The sequence below is a fragment of the Rhea pennata genome, chromosome 2, assembly GCF_028389875.1.
Source record: "Rhea pennata isolate bPtePen1 chromosome 2, bPtePen1.pri, whole genome shotgun sequence".
NCBI classification, from domain to species: Eukaryota; Metazoa; Chordata; class Aves; order Rheiformes; family Rheidae; genus Rhea; species Rhea pennata.
The window spans coordinates 61,384,080-61,404,169 of NC_084664.1; the positions used below are offsets into that span (position 1 = coordinate 61,384,080).

At 37.7% G+C, this 20,090-nt stretch overlaps 1 protein-coding gene across 1 annotated transcript in view; it reads left to right on the forward strand.

Moving 5' to 3' along the window:
- ADCY1 (adenylate cyclase 1) overlaps window positions 1-20,090 on the forward strand; it is a 155,000-nt gene that overhangs the window by 74,695 nt on the left and 60,215 nt on the right. Inside the window, exons 4-5 of the mRNA XM_062567932.1 lie at window positions 3,243-3,354; window positions 17,595-17,722. Of these exons, the coding sequence (XP_062423916.1) occupies window positions 3,243-3,354; window positions 17,595-17,722 (240 nt within the window). The remainder of the gene's footprint in view (window positions 1-3,242; window positions 3,355-17,594; window positions 17,723-20,090) is intronic.

Sequence of the window (20,090 nt, forward strand, 5' to 3'; positions counted from 1 at the left end):
CAAAGACCTTCTGTATCTTCTATGTTCCAAAAACCTGAGCGGGGCATAACAAAAAAAAAAAAAAAAAAAAAAGTGTATTGCATCAGGTGGATGTTTTACCTCCATAGTCAAAAACACTTTTAAGGCATTGTACAAATAAAGAATAAGTGTAGTTGCTAGCCCAAAATGCTTATAATTCACATACCAAAGGAAGAGATAACAGATGGACACAGACAGGTGAAGGAGTGTGGAAGATATCAGTCAGCATGCTAGCTAAAATAAAACAAACTGGCTAATGAGTTTCAAATCTATTTTTAGGATATTAGAGCTCAGTGTGTATCAGACAGACTCGCAGCCCTCAGCACTGCCCACCCCCTGGAACCAGCAGGCTTCTAGACAGGGACACACTTTGGGTCCTGTAAAGCCCTTGCTCATCTTTTCTGCTTTCCATGCTGAGATCTTGCTTTTATTCTTGTGTGCTTCAGCTGTCATTCAAAAGAAGTACAGCAACTGCTATGGTTTTAACATTTTGTGGTGGTAAAAGTGAACAGAATTTGCTTTTTTAAAAAAAAAAAACAGCATTCCCCCACCCTGTGCCTTGTCCAGCACTTGAGATATTTCCTCAGTTTTCAGACACAGCACAGAAGTTACAGTTTGCGTGTTTTAAGAATATTTATTAAAAATTTTAATAATCAGCTACAAATATTTTTAAAATACTTATGCCAAAGAAGTTTATCAGTGGTCAGGCTGCCTAGCCTATTCCATTAGCTTTAAGTTGTATAGTATGGTATTAAATTGTTCATAAACATAACCCTGGTTTTGTCTCAGCACACTATAATTATGTATTTTACTTAAATTTTTATATTATGTGTTTATTATGTAACAAGCATCCTTGTGTTGGACTTCAGTTTGGTGCATAATTACTAGTATTTTCAATCAAACGCTTCATGGATAAGGATTAATTCAGGTACCAATTCATTTGTAAACACCTTGGTAAACAGACAACAGTGTTACTACAATAAAGGTCTAAAAAACTAATCTAATGCTAATTTTTTCAAGTGGAAATTGTTGGTTCTGTGGGAAATATTGGGCAACTACTCTTTCCCATACTAATAGTATCTTAATTAAAATCTGGACATTACACGATGTGTTGGTTTGCAACAATTGTTTTTTTCCCTGTGCCTTTTTCTTTGTGACTATATGAATTGTGATGTGAATGTAGATCATAAAACAAATGGATTAGATGACTGTATGGAAGAACTTGGTGTACATTTATGTACATCTGAAAATCTTTAAGGAATTTAGAAGGATAATATGACATTGACTGATGAATTTCCAGAAACACCAGCCTGGGACTGTCAAACAACAAGGATGTCAATCCAAAATTAAGTGAATGACTAGAGCTCCATGAGCAAATATGCAGAGCACTTTCTTGATGCTATTGGTTTTATTGTACCCTGTTAATACCTTTTACCTCACCCATTACCAGGGTTGTTCACGTTCGCAATAGCAGAGGCACAAAATAGTACAATTAATGAAGTGTTGAATTTCTCAAGAAGTCTCTTTTTTGATGTTTAAATAGTGTAAGAATGAAATAGCTGTTTTTCTCTTGAACTGGGGCAGTTTTAATCAGAGTTTTCGTAAGGTATGCACAAGGAAGAAAAGAGTGAAGAGTGCACCCCAAGGATTAATAATGACAGCATGAATGCTGTGTTTGTAGATTAAAGCCATTAAACTTTAGAGGAGTTAGCTTTGTGTTGGGATGTGTTAGCTAACCTGCTCTGGTAGAGAATGGGTTAAATAGGATGGGGCTATATTTGTTCTTTTTCATGGCCTTGTCTGAGTTCAGACTGGGTGATGGTGGCTGGGAAATAGTAGACTTGTTAGTCCTGCTTTTCTAGCAGCAGTTATTTTATCTACAGAGTTAAGGTTTGCTTAGGGGAAGAGGAGTGTGTAATATTTAACTTAAGTTATGGTTCTCAAGCCATATTTTACATTATGTCAAGTATACCTAGGCCATGTGGCATGGGACTGTTTGTTAGCATTTACATAAATAAAGACTTATTTGATGTTTATAGTCTGGGTGTTGGAGATAGATGTATTAGGTCTCTGCAGCTGGCCCTGGGTCTATTCCAATGGATGAAAGAATCTAAATTATTAAAAGGATCATAGCTCTGTAGACTCTTCAGTTCCAGGGTCAACACAGGCATTTTTATGCTCTTTGTAGTATTTCTTTCAAGTGTCTTCCCTTATCGCAGATGGAGAGGGATGTATTATTAAAGCAGAACAAACTGTCGTACATTGAAACTTAACTGCGTGTGAACAGAAGCTGGACACTTACCTGAGCTATGCAGCCCAGTGAAAGAAGCCTGACTCAGCGCTGTGCATGCTAGCTTCTGACTTGGAACAGTATAACCACATCACAGAGCTACCATATGCAAGTTATTAACTCACATCTTGCAGTGCTTAATAAACCTCGAGCCTGCTTTGTGAGTTTGGCCGTAGAACTGTACCAGTGCGAGACCCGTTTTTGGGATCCACTTGGGCACTTCCACAGGGTGCTACAGGCAGGCTCTCACTGTGGCTGCCAAGGAAATAGCTGAATGCTGCTTTCCTAATTTGAATCTGATAACTTAGTTCTTCCATTGCTTTGCAAGTGTTTGTCATTAAACCTCATAATATCTACAAAGATTAGCTGAAATACCAAAAAGATAGACTTCCATTAAGTAATAAGGCATGTCTAAAGGCGAAGCCATTAGCCACATGCTTGGAGGACTAAATTTCTTTCCCTATTCTACTACAGATTTTAACAAGGCTTGGCCCGGTTATTTAGCCTCCCTTATGCCTTGACTCACATTCTGTAAAGAGAAATAATTGTGCTCTGTGTTTCTGAAGTTGAATGTGAGGGGGAATTTCTTCACTGTGAGAGTGACAGAGCACTGGACCAGGTTGCCCAGAGAAGTTGTGGAGTCTCCTTCTCTGGAGATATTCAAAGCCCACCTGGATGCAACCCTGTCTACCATGCTCTAGCTGACCCTGCTTGAGCAGGGAGGTTGGACTGGATGATCTCCAGAGATCCTTCCAGCCTTCCAAACTCATGCCCAGTTCTCTGCTTTTAATCTTGGCTTAGGTAGCACTTTACTGGTAGCATTTCAGGACTTGTTTGGGTTGTGCTGTGGGTCACATTTGCTCTATAAAAGAGGATAATGAGAATGTGAAGATGTCTTCTGTACTGATATGTCTGTGTTTTCTTCTCTTTATAGCATTTTGTTTGCAGACATTGTCGGGTTCACTAGTCTGGCATCACAGTGCACTGCCCAGGAACTGGTGAAGCTGCTGAATGAACTCTTTGGCAAGTTTGATGAATTAGCCACAGTAAGTACAGCATTCTTTTTTCAATTTAGTTCAATTTTCCTTTTGCATAATGATGTATGAGTTACATGTTAGAAATTTGTAATAGACTGATTTAGCCCTGTGTGTCATTAATTTCTAAAGCTACTATTTTTGATTAATATTCTGGAGAGAAAACAACACATTTTAAATCTTTAGGAAAGAAGCTAAAGTTCCTATTTTTAAATACGCTTTTCTTCCGCCTCCTTGGAAGCAGTCAGTGTTCTTCATTGGTCTTGTTTACACAAAATGGAGAGAGTATTTCAGTATTTACATTTCTATCCTGCATGGAAAAAAATAGGATAATGGAAGGTATGAATATTGGAGGTACAACAACATAAAACTACTTTCTATGATGATAAAAATGTAGAGACTCAACTTAGCTCTTCACAGAAAACACTGTGTGTCAAATAAATGATTGTAGCTTTTCAGAGAGACTATTGCAGGCAAAATGGGATCCATATTATTACTGATGCTTATGTTTTGGTCACTGCACTTACACTGTGCCAGATTCCCCAAGGAAAAAGAAAATGAGAGAAATGCTCCCTGTCTGTGACTCCTTCCAGTCTAATGGTACTGCAGAAAAATAGTACATAAGCATGACAAGCATTTGACAAGAAATGAGAGGAATGAATGTGCCTGAATAAATTCACACATCTTATTCCAAATTACACTTAGCAATATGCTGAAAATGTGTTTTCCCCTTGAACAGCCTTGTTAAGGACAAAGGGAAACTTAATCAAATCTATCTTGTTTGCCAGCCTTGTGCTCATAGCAGTCATTGTGGGAAAGTATCACCTCTGCATAAACTATGCTCCTCCAGTATACAGCTGTCTCCTCTTCTGACTCTGCACAGAAGCCTAGAGGACATATTTCTTCAGATCTCCGACATAAACAGCATCCACATTTCCTCCATTTGGACTCACTTCTCAATGTAGCCATCTGCATGAGACCTCTGAATCCTATGGATGCTTTGCACCTACGGCTCCCTTTTATAAGAAAAACAGAGGGTTAATTTAGATGCTGAGCAGAGAGACAATGGAGTCATTTTTTGATGTGAATTTGTAACATATTTCCTCATAAACCCTTGTGTAACAAATCCATGGCTGGAATGCCTGGCTATGCTCATGTAGAGCACAGGGTCCCAGCCCGGAATGGTTCAGAGATGTGTAGTTTTGAAATGAACGGGACTGCCCTGTAGCTGAGAATTGTCAAGAAATGTCCTGAAAAGTTCGAATAACCACTCTGCCTTTCATTTTATTACTGAATTTCATCCTCCAAATGGCAATAAGCCATCTAGTAAACACTCTATAAACTTAGAATACTGATGATCTGTGAAGTAATCATAGCCATGAAACAGGTGGCACTGTCATATATGACAGTGCCATGGCATGACACAGGATCACACTCGCATGCATGCACAAAAGCATGTACCTCTGACATGACATGGCGGTGAAGCTGGGGCGGTTGCTGCTCCTGTTGCCCTGGGCAGGTGCAGTTAGCTAGAAGTGTCAATGACACATGATGCCAGGGTACCAAGCACATGCCAGCTTTTGCTGCTGGGTTAGTTCTTTGCAGGGAAGAAGTAGAAGGAACTAAGAAAAAGAAAAAAAGAGGGGAAAAAAAGCCTTAGGTTTCTAGTCAGTGTGAATTCTGAGAATAAATCCTCTACCTTCTTTCAGCAACAGGGGAAAAAATTACTATTTACATGTCATTTACTAGTTCATACCATGCTGGATCAGAGCGCAATTAAAGGCAGAACATATGAGTTTCCCTTTGTCATCTTCCGCTGTAGGAGCAGGAGAAGTTGTGTCTCCTTAAGTCGGAAGAAATGTGCAGAGATCTGTAAACCTTTTAGAAGGATTCTGATCTCCTGATTAAAACAACTTCTAAATGTTCGTTATTAGCTCAAACTATGGCCTGTGCTGGTTTATAAATAGCGTTGTGTGGTAGTATTCAGAATGATGAGGGAGGAAGAAAATTGTAGGAAATCTCAAGAATAATGTAAGGGTGATGGGTATGGTCCCTGAGATCTGTGAGCATGCACATTGTGTGCTGTTGGTTCTCCTTCTTAGGAAGGAATGGCAACTGCAAGTGGCAATTTGTGACAGCCCTGGCAAAAATAATTAGGCCGTCTTACAACTGTAGTGCCTAAATCCCTGTCACAACCGTAGAAAATATAGTAACAGGAGTGAGGAAGTGTAATGCAGCATATATTTGTTGGGAATCTCATGAAAACAGTCATGGTATTTTTTGGCATTGATACGTTGGAGGATGTTGTTTCAGTAGCACTTTTCCTCTCCGTTCATGCAAAAGAATTAAAATCCTTTAGCAATCAGTGCTCACACCGAGTTTTGACTCTGTGTGGTTTGTACCACTGCTTCGCTGAAGAATCTATGGAAACCTGCAAAATGTTTTTTTTCATTCTTTTGATCTTGCTTTGCCATTCAGACCAAAATAGTCTCTGCTTTTTGGCAGTGTAGCTCTGAATTTGTCTAGAACTTGGATGCTTCTGAGGAATATAGAAAAATTCTTATTGAGAGAGCTGGGACAATTAATCCTAAAGAAATTTGTCTTTTAGATATTTAGAAGCAGGTTTATGCTTTAAGGCATTTAGATTTTTCTCTCTACCCATAAGCTGCATACGCTGTTTGTCTTTTTTTTTGTAAGGCAGTTGGCTTTGCTGTTTTTTAAATGCCTGTGTATCTATTACTTTTTAAATCATAGTAGCTTCAATTTAGTTACTGTTTTTGACAGGGAACCTGTCTAAAGGCAAATCTTAAGCTTCAAATTATTGTCTTGCAACTCCTTTGAAAGTTTGGTTGTTAATAGAGAGTGAAGAGAGCTCCTGATCTGCTTACTCCATAGTAGGAATTATTTTCTGTATTTTTAGCATGCCCCTTCTTTTTGACTCATCTCTAGAAAAAAGTATGTTTTTCAGGCTTTTATCTTGTACAGGTTATTTTATCTTGTAAATCATTAAGCCTTTGAACTCTGTTAGGAGCAGAGGTGATCAGAAGAAAATATTTAAAATGATGACCTGGTTTATGTTTTCACAATAGCATTTTCTTAAAGAAACAAGTCTTCAGTAGTCATATTTTGTGGGACTTGTGTGTTCCCCTTATTGACTTCTGATTCTATGGGCTAAGTTCAGTCACTTTGGAGGAGCAAAAGGGGGTCTCAAAAATATTAAGCTAAGCAAAAGGAACTGACAATGTTGGTATCCTCATGGGAGTGTAACATCCCCCTAGACAGACATCAGAGAATCCATATGCATGAGAGCCGTTAGGTATGTCGCAGGCTTCCACGGTACATCTGGTCACTGAAGCACTTGTAATGTGGCTGTCTTTAGGCATCCTAATTTTCTATATGCATTTTGGATAAGTTAGCCCATTCCAAAGAGATCAAAGGATTGTAAACAGCGATGTGAAGTCACCTTCCTCAGTACGGGTAGTTAGCAGAGACTCTCATAAGACATGAATAGTTCAAATAGTGCACAATAGGTAGAGAAATTTCACATTAGTTTCTGCTGGATTTTATCTGCTGTTCATTTCACTTAGTTCAGGTTGCTGTTTCTGAAGTTTCTCATTTTTTTCCAGTTTTGGTGAAGCCAAGCAATTTTGTGCAAACTTGAGTTTTACTTTAGTGGTCTAGTGTTTTACAAGCTGTCAATAAATGCTTTAAGCAACTGTCTTCATATGGAGTCTTCAGGTACCTTGTAGTAAGCCTTCAAGAACGTGGCTAAGGGTAACGATGGCTACTGGTCATTTGTTTTCTCTCCGTTGCCCGCTTACTGGTCCATGGTAGTAGTATGCTTTTCCAGTCAGGTTAAGCAGCTATTAATAAGCAGTAATAAATAATAAGGCAGTAATTAATAAACAGTTATTTGTACTCTGATGTTTAAGTCATTTCCAGAAAGATCTCTTAAGAGGCCAAGCAACTTATTAAAAACATGCATTCCTTTGTTTACTGTTTCTGTTGTATTTTTAAAGTGTTTATACAGGGAAATGAAGCTCAAATTCTTCCTGTTAAGAGAATTATGTTTGAATAAATCCAATTTTATCTCCTGAGCATTTTAATTTTAATTAGACCCTCAGTAGTGTTTTATTGCAAAGAGGAAAGGTTTGCTATTGTATGAATTCTAGATTTTTCTTAAATCCTACTAAAAAATAGATTCAAACTTGTCATTCTTTGAATTACTCGTAATAGGGACAAATTTTAATGAGAAATATAATCATTTGCATTATATTCTTTTGGTCCCAAGAACTCTTGGACATATGGCATCTAGGCTGGGTGACTTGTTGCTTTAATGTACTACATATTTCAGTTCATCTTCTCTTGATGTTTGAGCTGTGGCATAGATTTACTGTGAATGAGGGAGGTTTTCAAGGCTACATTTACCCAAATAGCATCGTTCAGAATTGCACATGCCTCTGATCAGTTACTGTCATGGTCACAACTCCATTGCGTTTGGATACATTTCAGAAATACCCAAAATATTTTAACTACGATAAGTGGTGTTAATGGGAAGGAGGAGGCATTTCCAGAGCGTCCTGCGTGGTAACAATGAACGCAAAGAAACAAGCATGCATTTCACAGGAATTTTGGTCTTTTTTAATTCTTCTTTTCCCTGGTAGATTTTCTCACATCTTTTCTGCTTCTGATCTACATGGAGAATCTGTTTGTGTTTACAGATTTAGTTATTTCCCTTTACAGATTTAGTTATTTCCCTTTCAATTTCTGTCTTATCGCAGCTTGGATTTGTAAGAATTTCCTTTTACAAGGGGATAAGAATAACTGCTTTTATTCTGTTTTACAAGGACACTGCTAGAGTAGATTTTCAATATTCTGAGTGAAATATCTTGTACTTGTCACTTTGGGGATCTCACCAGTTAGCCAAACTGGCACATTTAACTTTCTGTTGTCCTTTCCATTTGGAGTTAAAAATGCCTTCAGGCTCTGCCAATATTTGTAGGCTAAATCTATTTTTATTTCTTTCCATTCTTATTTAGAATTTTTCCCGATTACCTTCTTTACCTTTAAGTATATTTCCATTCTGAATTTCTGTGTTGCTGCAGTGGCTTTTGTACCTGTTCTCCCTCAAAGATTTTGAACTCAATAACCTTGCCACTGGGTCTTAGGCAAAGGGTCGATAACTTACATATTTAATCAGCTTCTGTGGTTTATTTGGACTGTGTCAAGAACAGTGAGTCCTTTGCTGTGCTATAGAAGTACCTATTCCTAGAAGCAGTCATTTTAAGAAGTTGCTTCTAGAGAGTCATACAACACTTTTGGTTTGTATGCTGATAATTATGATACATTTTAAAAATAAAAAAATAAATAAAGTTTTGCAGGCTGGTTTGGATGGTGAAGTTCATGTCAGAGAAGACGGATATAAACTGACCACATTTAACCCTTCTTTGTGGAGGTGGTAAGTGTGCACTAGGGGGGGATATATGCAAAGGCTAGTTTTAAGGAGACTTGTTTCCCCAGGTTCCCTGTAATAGTCTGGGCAGTGACAGGATCCCTCCGGCTCAGATCAGATGCATGAGGTTGAGTCCCCTGCTGAACTGACCACTGGAGAGATCTTCGAGTGAAACCTAGGGAAGCTAGCTGTCTTAAATCCAAAGCCTTTTATACAAGCACCTGTATAACTGACACGATCAGTGACTAATGATGTGATATTGCTGTTATTCTGCAGTGTCTGTGGGACAGTTTCCCTGGGGAACATCATACACTTTAGATAAATATGTAAATAATATACCCGTGGGTAGGTACTATCTTAACTTTCTTTATAGTACTTTTTATGATGGAAGATACTTTGCTTGGTATGTCAGTTGTGTGTCATAATTCTTGTCTTAGTTTGGATACTCCTGGTAAAATTTTACCAAGTTCTTCCTGAGCTCCTATTCTGGAAATTTGAGACTTGCATTTTTATATAGGGCCGTGTTGGATTATTCTGATTAACTGTACGTGCCTGCAGTGTAGGTGCCTGCAATGACACTAACTGTTTAGACAACTGTAGCCAGCATAAAGAAAGGTTTTTCTAAGGTTCAGCTTGTGTCATCCAAGGGAGATATCTAATTGCACTCTAGAAGTGCCTGCTTCATTTCATTAATTATCGAGGCAATTTGGTTGATTAACCCAGGTGCCTCATTTTAGCTGTGTTTCATTAGAAGAGGTGACTATTACCCTGCCCGTGGAGGAGTGCTCTGCACAGCCCTGTAGTGCCAGGCAGGCCCCTGGCAGCAGCCGTCGGGACACCTGCTTGGCCGAGGAGGATGGGACCTCTCGCGCTAGGCACCTGCACCACTACCTGCAGAGAATCACCTCTGCTCTTCTCAAACCAGACTTTATCTCCTGGACATCTCTGGAAAGGTCTGTGGAAACTGCTTTCTTTATAGGCTGCTGTGTGACAGCATATTTCAGTAATTCTGCGAAGTTGAAGGGAATGGCCATTTCTAGCGATCATGCCTTGAAGATTTTTGCTGCTTTTTTCCTTTGGAGCGTGACTGCTTTTTGTATTTTGGTCTATACACAAAAGTGACAGTTTTTAAAATCCTCTCTACTGTTATTAGAAGCATCTTGGAAAAATATCCTTTCCATTTCCTGAGCTTTTAGAGCTTAATTTTTCAGCCTTTTATACAATGTTTGTTTTAAGACTGTTTCTTCTAGGATATGCTTTTTTCATAAAAAGACAGCATCTTAAATGATACTTAACAGCAGAAATATCTTGTTCTCGTCACTTTGGGGATCTGGTTGGGAGATAGGCATGCATATCAGTTGTGATGATTATATTCTTGCTAAGATGCTTTATCATTTTCAAGCAGATAAATTAACATATGTGATGTTAAACAGGTTCTCACTCTCAAGGACTGAAAGCATTTAACCTTCTAGTGTTGTTAAATTAGGCTCCATGTGGAGAAGAGAGGAACTTTATGGTAGGAATGGAAATGTACAGAAGAGAAGGGCCAAGAACCAGTAGGTTATTGGAGATTAACATGTATAATTGCCAATAACACTGAGGGAAGGGATGTGAAGCAAAATGTCTTCCATTTTATTGCTATCCTAAATAATTCTACATTTTTTTCATGGACTATATGGCTCTCATGATGGCAGATAATGTTTCATGACTCTAGAAATGTATTACTAAATTAAAGGCTTCAAATGCTCAACTGGACATAGCCAATTTTCCTCAATCAGAACCATCCAAGCCATTTGCTGTGGTCCTTCCTATATTGTAACCAGATTTGTTTTCTACTATTTCTGTAATCCTGAAAAAGCTCTTCTAGTTAAGTTCATGCTCACTGTTAGTGCTATGAAACATTTCTATTATCCTATTAAACTGAACATTGCAGCTAGTTCAATCTGTAGTTTCTTTACATTGGGACTAGTGAACATGAGAGAATTAGTGTAAATTAGTAAAGTTACTATTGCAGATATTATTCTGTTAAATGGTTCACAGAATACTTGTTTCAGATTTTAAATCCACATCTCAAAAATTGGGTCAGAAGAAATATTAAAATGTGTATAGAGTAACTGATAAGATAAAATTAAATCTTTTTATGCTTCAGAGAATTTTTCAAAGTGTATTATTGCTATTGGAAGTTTGCAGTGTAGTGAAACTTCTGCTAATTTCCACATCATTTCACTACAGTCAGAATTTGAATAAAAACTTACTTTATCTGATGAGCCTGATTCAATAATCTGTTGCATTTTGTGGCTCACATTCAGCACAGTTATTAAAATATACTTAGATACTACAAAAAGTAATAGTGACAATTTTTTTACTTTACTGAAGGGAGGAAAAAAGTAAACTAAGAAAACAATTGTTTGTCATTAAGGAAAGTTGCATGTATTGTGAAGCAGCTCTAGAGGATTTTCACAGACTAAGTTGATTAGCTTAACTAGGCTCTTCTCTTTCCCCAGTAGAGAAGGAGGGCCCTTTATAAGGAGTGTTTTTAATGTGAATCTAAAAACATTAGAAAAATCTTATTTTTACACTAAGAGATTTTTCACTGGGTTCTCTTTTTTTGTTTGTTTTTTTGTTTTGCTTAATTTTGTAAGGAAATTTAATGTGGCAAGGATGAATATCAAGAACATAAACTGATTTCTTGCAAAGGATTTCTCATTCTCACAATTCACTGTGCTTAATAACTTGGTTCAGTGTTGTTCAATTGCACTCAGTGGACAAAACAGACTTCTGAATAATTTCAAAGGTGAAAAATAAATTCACATTTGAAACTATGAGTCATTATATCTCTGCATAAAGGAAGAAGTCCAGCTTTAGAAAATATCATAGAAAATACTGTTCATTCTGCAAGTCTCTTTTAGTGTCTTTGTACAGTTCTGTAATATAGATAAACTGCTAACGTCTAGAGTGATTCAAAGCTTTCTAAGCCAATTTTCTATTGAGATTAATAGCACTCTGGCATAACATACTATAGATTTTAAATACGCTGAAAATGTTAAGTACACTGAAAATAAGATAGACTGATAACAGTGGTAACTTTTATCTTGTTCTCACCCTAACCATAATGTTTCACTGAGCTCTGTGGAAGCAACATTAAGTGAAGATAGGGTGAAGCTTGTGAAGACAGATAAATATTGAGTGCATTTTATTGCTATTTATATTTAAGGGGGGGGGCGTTAAGAGGGATTTTTTTTTTCCTAATAGTCATTTTATTCTGTAATCACTAAGCAAGGACTGTAACAGTAATGTGTTTGATCTTGGTGTTTCAGTTGGGTCTGGGGTCCCTGAGGAGCAGAGGGACAGCTGGTATAAATTAGTGTAGTTCCACTGAAATCCGTGGTGCCGTGCTCATTTATTTGAGCTACAGCTTTGAATGGCTTTGTCTGCCCGATACAAACAGTCGAGCTCTGAGCACAACAGACCGCCCAGAGGAGGTTCTGGAACGGGGCTTTCAGAAAGGAAACCAACTGATAAACTAAGAAGGGAGAAACACAAAAAATATACAGAAGGAAAGAAGGAACGTGAAGATATTTGTACCATAACTCCTTTCTCAGGGTCACTGATCTTTTCTTTGGCTCACTGACTGTGTCCATGAGAGAGGTGACCATGGGCTCTTTCCCTCTCTGTGGTACTGGCTTGCCACAGGGTTGAAGCTCCTTGCAGCGTCTTGAGGACCAGGAGAGTGGTATGAATGTCCTTTTCATCCTCCATAGTGCGCCACTATCACTCCTGGAGGTACTTCTACTCCCAGTGAGATTTTCATCTCCCATCTGAGATTTTCATTTTGGTGCTTTCCCTCTCTCCAAGACATCTTTGATAGGTGAAGGAAACATTGAGTTAATAGTATCCTTTCCTGGGAGTAGGAAAATGTTTTTCTTTCCCTCATTGCAGCAATTGCAGACAACGAATGGGTGGGGGAGGGAGGCCGAGTTTTGAACTCGGGAGCTGCTCCCTGCACTGGCAGAGCACCTCTCTCCCCTGTATGCGGAGCTGCTCTTGTAATGCCTTGCAGCTATGCCAGGGCTGTACCTAGAGGTCTCACTAAAGCGGAAGCCTGTGTCCAAAAGTCTGAGGTTTGGTGAGGATACCTGAGCCTTCCCCTGAGAGAGTGAGGCCTTCAGTGCAAGTCCATACCTAATAGACTCCCTGCCTTTTACCCCAACGCTTAAATAACTGAACCTCTATGCATGTTGTTTTTGGATTTGTAGTCATTAGGCATCCGAGGTAGCGACTAAACTCTTGTTCATGCTTCTCTAGCCTAAGCAGAACTGAATATTACTGCTGATCAGGTCCCAGAGCATTCAAGGAGAGGGTGCAAGACTGGTAGGGTCTGAGTTAAACAAATTATAATCTACATCTACTTCTTTTCATAGGCTCTCTCAATCTTTTCTTTTGCTCTGAAGAGCATAGCTAAGTCTAAGCTGGCTGAATATGGTGAAGCAGCTCTTTATGTACCTGAGCTGACGTGCCTTAGCTTGGTTGTATTAGGAGAAACAGTAAAGAAATGTGTTTCTAATTTATAGATAAATAAAATTCCTGCTTCTCATAGACTGTGATTCCAGAAGGGCAGGACAATAAAAGTTTGAAGAGCAGACCCACAAATCATGTTGCTGGAGGCTTGCGGAAAAGGAGGTGGATGTGTACAACAAACATAAAATACATTTTAATTAAGTCACACGGTCAGATTCATCCCTGATGTAGTTCCTCTGCAGCTAATAGAGTTAAGAGAGAAAGAAATTCGATGGTTAGGTTTTAAAATCTTGTTCATTTTAGTTGTTGTATACTTGATCTTTCTTTGACTCACTTTGATAGGTGCTCGTATACCATGACAGCACACAAATATGTAAAGAACATAAGAGATTGTTGCAGTGGCAGAGGGCAGAGCAAGGACTCTTTCCCCCTTTAGTAGCTGCCATCTGTATAATAAACAAAAGCTTTGAAGAGGCTGTTCTTCTACCACACAGTATTACAAGAAACAAAATAATGTTCTGAGCATCTTTGCCTTTGAATTTATTCATGTAATATCAGCAACAACAATAAAAGGTCTAAAAATGTCTCTGGATTATTAGAATATGGCATTTGAGGAGGGTCTCTATTTAAAAAACTAAGAACTTATCAAACACAATATCACTGTTCGAAAGAACACCTAGTTGTGCACTTGTGTGTTCTGCTGAGAAAGGACTGAAAACTCCTTAAACTTTTTCATCTCAATGCTTTGAGATGGTCTTTTTATCACAGCCTGTAAATTCTCTTCCCTTTATTTTGCTTTTAATAATCCTTATTCTTAGAGTATGAAAAAAATTAACTTATGGAGTACAAGGATAAAGAATTAATGGTCTGGATTTTCAGTTTTACATTTTAAGTTGACAAGCTTTACTTTTCTTTTTTTGCAAAATATATTAAAAAAATATCCTACAACAACAAAACCAGCAGAGTTCTTTGATACAGAAAGCACCCCGTTTTACCTAATGGACAGAGATGAACTGGTTTATAAAGTGTTTGGCCGAAGTGTAAAGAAAGCTCTTAACTTTAAAGGATGCTCTGCAAATTCTGTCTTAGCCAGGGGCAGTTCTGCAGATCAGTTTGGTAATAATGCAGTGAGACGCTGCAGGTGGGCAAGCTGCCTGGCTAATGCAGCATACTGGAAATGCTAGCGATCTCGGGGGCTTTTTATCGTGTGTGTAAAACCAAGTTATCAGCTGTTTCTAAATAGACATTGCTTATATCAGCTGTGACTGGAATTTATAACTATCACACTTGAATTCATTTCATAGCACCAAATACTGAGAAATACTGTTGAGTCATGGGCTTTTTTGGAAGTTGCTGAGGAAACAAAACAGAGGAAAAGGATTTGTCTTGTTAATTTGCATATCAATCTTTAAAAAAATGTTCTTGTAAAGCTGCACTGCTTGTCCTTTTTGGAAATCAGCCTCACATGGTGAGAATAAGAAAACAAACAATTTTGCTAGAGATTATTTTTAACAACCAGCTAATATTCAGTAAAGACACTGAGAGTAACGTCTGATAAGAACAGTGATGGTTTCAAAGACAGCAAGTGATTTAGCCATACATTCTCCATCAAAATGAATACTTCCCCAGAAAATGCTTTAGTCCTCCTTTTCCTTTTTCTCTTGCATAAGTAGTGAAGTGACTTGGAAAAGTGGGTATGGATCAAGCTCTGTCCTGATTTCCCTTTCTTGAAACACCTACCATTCTGCTAGGCTGTGTTGTGCCAGAGTAATTTGGGGTAGTCCTTTATCAAATCCACTCTGCTGCTGTCTAATATGGTAAGATCTCTAAGAAAAACAAGTTTTTTGAAATAAGCTATTTTGCAGGTAGACACTGAAGAGGGTCAATCGCTGATTGATTAACGCATGTATACTCTGATCCTATATTATTGAAATCGGTTTTCTGAATGTTTTTCAGTTGCATCAAAAAATTGTTGGCCAGCCACAGACTGTGTACACCAAATTTGAAGATGAAAAGGGCTTTATAGAGGACTGTAAGATGTGGACCAAAATTAGATTTATTATGGAGAGCAAGTTTCAGCATTAACTACTAAGTACTCTCTACTACTTCAGAATTTGGCCACAATTTTTAAAAACTGGCTTTTTTTGTCAGTGTAATTTAGTGGTTTGAACTAGAAAACCTACTGATTTCTGTTAAAAAAAAAATAGTGGTTTCTATTCAAAAATCTTGAGTTGGAAGGCCTGTTTGGATTTTGAGATCTGAATATTACTTGTTTGTATCAATAATTCTTTTACTTATATAATACCATTTAACCAAAGATCTCAGAATAATGAAGTAAAACTCCAAGTAAAATCTGTGAGATGTTTTCTGGCGATTGGCTGGAGGAATACCCTAAGGCCTCAGTGATAATGCTTCCAGAACACTTATGCTCACATTCATTAAAATATGTATTAGGAATGATAAATTGTGGTATATTTAAAGCCCTACTGTACAGCTAAAGAAATGTTAAGCAGACACTCTCCAAAAAACCTTTGCTGCTAGTTAAGCCTACTCAAAAAACTCTTTTTTTTTTTTTTTTGATCCAAGATGTGGATTTCCTGTTTAATTAATATACACAGGATAAAAAAAGGGACAGACAATTTTCCTCAAACAGCATTTGCATCCCCTCTTCCAGGCCTGAACAGAGGTAATTATTATTTTATATTATATGTTCAATATTCAGAAACATTTGTAAAGAAGACAGGCGTGTGAACGCCTGCAGCTGAAAGGCTGTGTGATAAGAAGCCCTGACTTCTTGCATATGGCATGTCAAGAGAAAGGGCTCGCTGCAGACGCAACCATTCCTTCTGAGCTGGGACGCGGGTAGTGATGTGGAGAGTGTGGTCAAATGAGGAAGCCTTTGATTCTCCGAATGAGAACACGTGGTCATATGGGAAGCTGAACTAGTATGATTAGGCCCCTTTTTTCAGACATTTTGAAACCCTTTTCTTTTTTTTTCTTTGGGGGGGAGGTGCTTTTTTTTCCCCCTCTTTCTGTGCCGCTGAAGTCAAGTCTATATAGCACACTGCTTCAGGAGAAAATAAAATAGTTTTTATTAATCCTTTCTTATCATAGTCAAACCAGGTAATTTTGCAGCAAACTTATCTGCAGAGCTCTGGCTGTTTAAGGTGTATTCCTTTAACCAGGTCATTAACTTTTTTGTGCCAGACTGTAAATGGGGAAGAAGTTGACATATCATAGCTTCAAGGTATACCATCACTTACTCTTGTCACCTCATATTTTACTAGTTTCTATAGCTCTCTGTGCTGCAGTACAGTAAAATTGCATTGAATTTCCAGATATTTAGGTTTCTTCAGTATTCTGACTAAGTAAGTAGTAAACTTGTGTGCAGATGTGACTAGGAAAGGACCATTGGCTCTCTTGGGTATGTGTAAGGCAGACACTGTAGAAGTGCTCCCACTTTAACACTTTGTTAAAGGCACTTTATGTGCTCTGTGTGGAGAAATGAGCTTTCTGCTTGGGCTAATTCAAAAATCATCACTTCACAACCTGAGAGATTTAGCCATATCTCTCTGGCTATAAAATTTACACTGTATGTAAGTAGGAGATACAGTCACCTTTCATTACCATTGAATTTATCTTCCGATCTCCGAGTGTGTCATATTGCAACTGGGAATGAGCATGCTATGTTGTAAACTGTGATTTATGGATTGGTAATGCACAGCTGTGTGTACCTTCAGAGATAAATAGGTCATCTTCCCTTGTAAGCTGGAGCGGGATTTGAATGAAAGACCTACAACTTTAGAATATAAAATTTTCCCAATAGGGTTTAACAATATGAACTTTTCCCAACAATCAGTAGGTGTTTGTCTTCGGGCTTTTGGTTTGAATCTATACAGACATAAAGTCTCATGGCAAATCTTGAATTCAGATTGGCCTAATATGAAAGGAATAGAATAGATAGTGTTTCATTTTGGTCATTTTTGTTCACAGCCATAATGTCAATGAATGGTACCCCATGTGTACTGAATAGTGCTGGGCTGATCTCCAGTATATATATATCTGTCTACATATGCATGCGTGTGCTTACACAAATATATATACATACATATTTATATATGTCAATTCTGTGCAGTGAATCCAAATTTCATGAATTCTAGACTATTTAATTTGAAAATAAAAGGATTACCTGAATGATTTCATATAATTGGAGAAGATCTCCTGTAAATATTAGAATATTTGTCTAAAAAGTAAAACTTTTCCCATTCTGTTTTTATTAAAGGAAAACCACTGCAGAAGGATAAAAATCCTAGGGGACTGTTATTACTGTGTATCAGGATTGACCCAACCCAAAACAGATCATGCCCATTGCTGTGTTGAAATGGGACTGGATATGATTGACACCATCACGTAAGTATTCCCTACGGTGAAGTCAGACGTGAGCGTCACAGTGACTTCTCTGTGGCGTTCAGGAAGTGTATTTTTGGAGGAACAGCAGTGTCTGCTAGCACTGCCCAGCTAACAATTCACACTGTTAAATTCAGGTCACAGTATGCTGTTTTTGTGCAGGGTCGTTCTAGGCACTGATTTTCCACTCCGTTTAATCACTATGAGGAAAAAGTGTACAAGTGTGAGTATGTAGAGACACATGAACATACAGACTAGGAGATAGAAACTGGGAAAGCATGAAATACTCCTATTATCATTTGCCATGAAGAAGGAAGTCGAATTTCTTGTCTTACAGGGATAACACTGTTCATCTTGCACAGCAGTATGTAAATTCAAAGCCAGTCCTGAAATATGCTTGTTGTTTATATTTCCCAAAGGATAACTTGCTGATTACTCTTTTCTGTATGTCATTTTAAACCTTTATTTTCCTTTTCAGAAATGTAATGTGAAATTCACTTTGCTGATCAGAAGAATTTTTTAATGCTTGAGAGCTTTGTGCTGATCATCACTTTAGCAAAGGGAAAGTGTGAATGTGAGAGAACTGTGAATGAGGTTCCAGCTTTCAGCAAGAGTTGGAAATATATTTCATTACATAGGAGGGAAGGGAATAAGGGATGGCAGATCTCTTCACTAACGTCCTGCTTTGTGCTTGGGTGTTTTATAGAGAGGCTATAGGAGGGAGTGCACACACATATTAAGTCTATATATAAATAAATGCTGGTTAGCATAGTGCTATTATGTTTGGGATGAACTTGCTTTTCTGGCATATCCTGTGTGAGTAGCAATGTGCAAGTGTGTCACATCAGGGGCCTTAGGCTGCTCTGTAGCTGGAAGTGTTTGGCTACTGTTTCCAATAGCCTATATTTTCCTTTTTCTCTGATGTTAGATGGACTTTTGGGAATCAGGAGTTGATTCAAGGTTCTGCTTCCCCTCAGTTAATCCCCATATTTCTGCATTGCACACCAGAAATGCTCTGCCTTCTCAGTAGAGGTGAAGAGGCCACAGTGTAATCTCAATTTAAAAATAGATTAAAATACAGAAGAAAAATATTTCAATAGAATAAACAAACACAAGACTGAGCTTAGGAATTCAAATTATACATTTTACCATTCCAGCTAGTCCTCAGTAACATTTGAGTGTTATATTAAAGAAATAATCTGATAAATCTATACATCACTGCTGCATGTTGCTTTCTTTGTCTCAGTTTGTCTTCTAGTCTTTGTCTTTCTATGTTCTTGTGATATCACGTAGTACTTGAGCCATTTGATAAAAGTATCAGTCATGTAACTTGTGTTTCATGTTTGCTGTGCTCGTCAATCCTCTTCCTCTCCCCCCACATCGGCAAGGACACTTGCAATAAAATTCTTAATTTTTAAGCAGATCTTAAGCAACTGCCATGTTTTGTTGCATGTAAATCAGCCTGCCACAGAAATATTTCCTCTTCATCTCGGAGATGGAATTTTCACCCCCTCATGTATTCAATAAGTTTTTATTACTAAAATAAATGATTATTCATTTTTCTTCGTGAAACAGAAAAGCAAGTTTCAGGTCTTGGTCAGTGAAAAATTAAAAGGGAGATTTCTCACAAATTTCCATATCTTGGATTAGGAGAATTCCACCTTGTTTTTTATTCTGATAAAACTTTTGCCACACCATAGATTCCATGTCTTCCATTTGTATTTGAGAATGTGTGTGAACATATATACAGCTGCATCCACAAAACAGTTGGTTTTCAGAATCAAGATTATCTTCCTTTGTGGAGAGGTTTGGTATTATAGAAAAATATAGCAAGTTTACTGTAAGTTTTGCTCTTGAGAATTGGGTTTGTCTCTGTGGAAGTGATGGCTGGTTATTCAAACTGTGGGGAACATGAACATCAACATGCATTTTGGTACTTTCATATGAACCTTAAACTTTTACGTTTACCTGAATCTGATAAACTTTCTTTGAAGACAACTTTAAAGCTTAGAAAAAAAGGATGGAAGAACCTAATATAACTGAAGACTGATTCTTATTTTCAGCCATATCCAGGTATTTTTATGATAATGCCCATTTGTAAAATATTTTGTAGTATTAAGAATTGAGTAAATGAGTCCATTAAATATAAATTCCTATCATCTTTTTAAGATTGTAATACTGATGAAAGACACTGGAATCTATGGTATTATAAAATCCTAAACAACCCCATTTTAGCCACTTTTACTCCCTTTAAACACAACAAAATAGACTGTTTAACAGCTCGATGCATGCAGAAAGAAATCCTGAAATATAAAGGAGATCTCAAGCATGCAGGTCACATATGCACATGTTCTTCCTGTGGTAGAGAAAT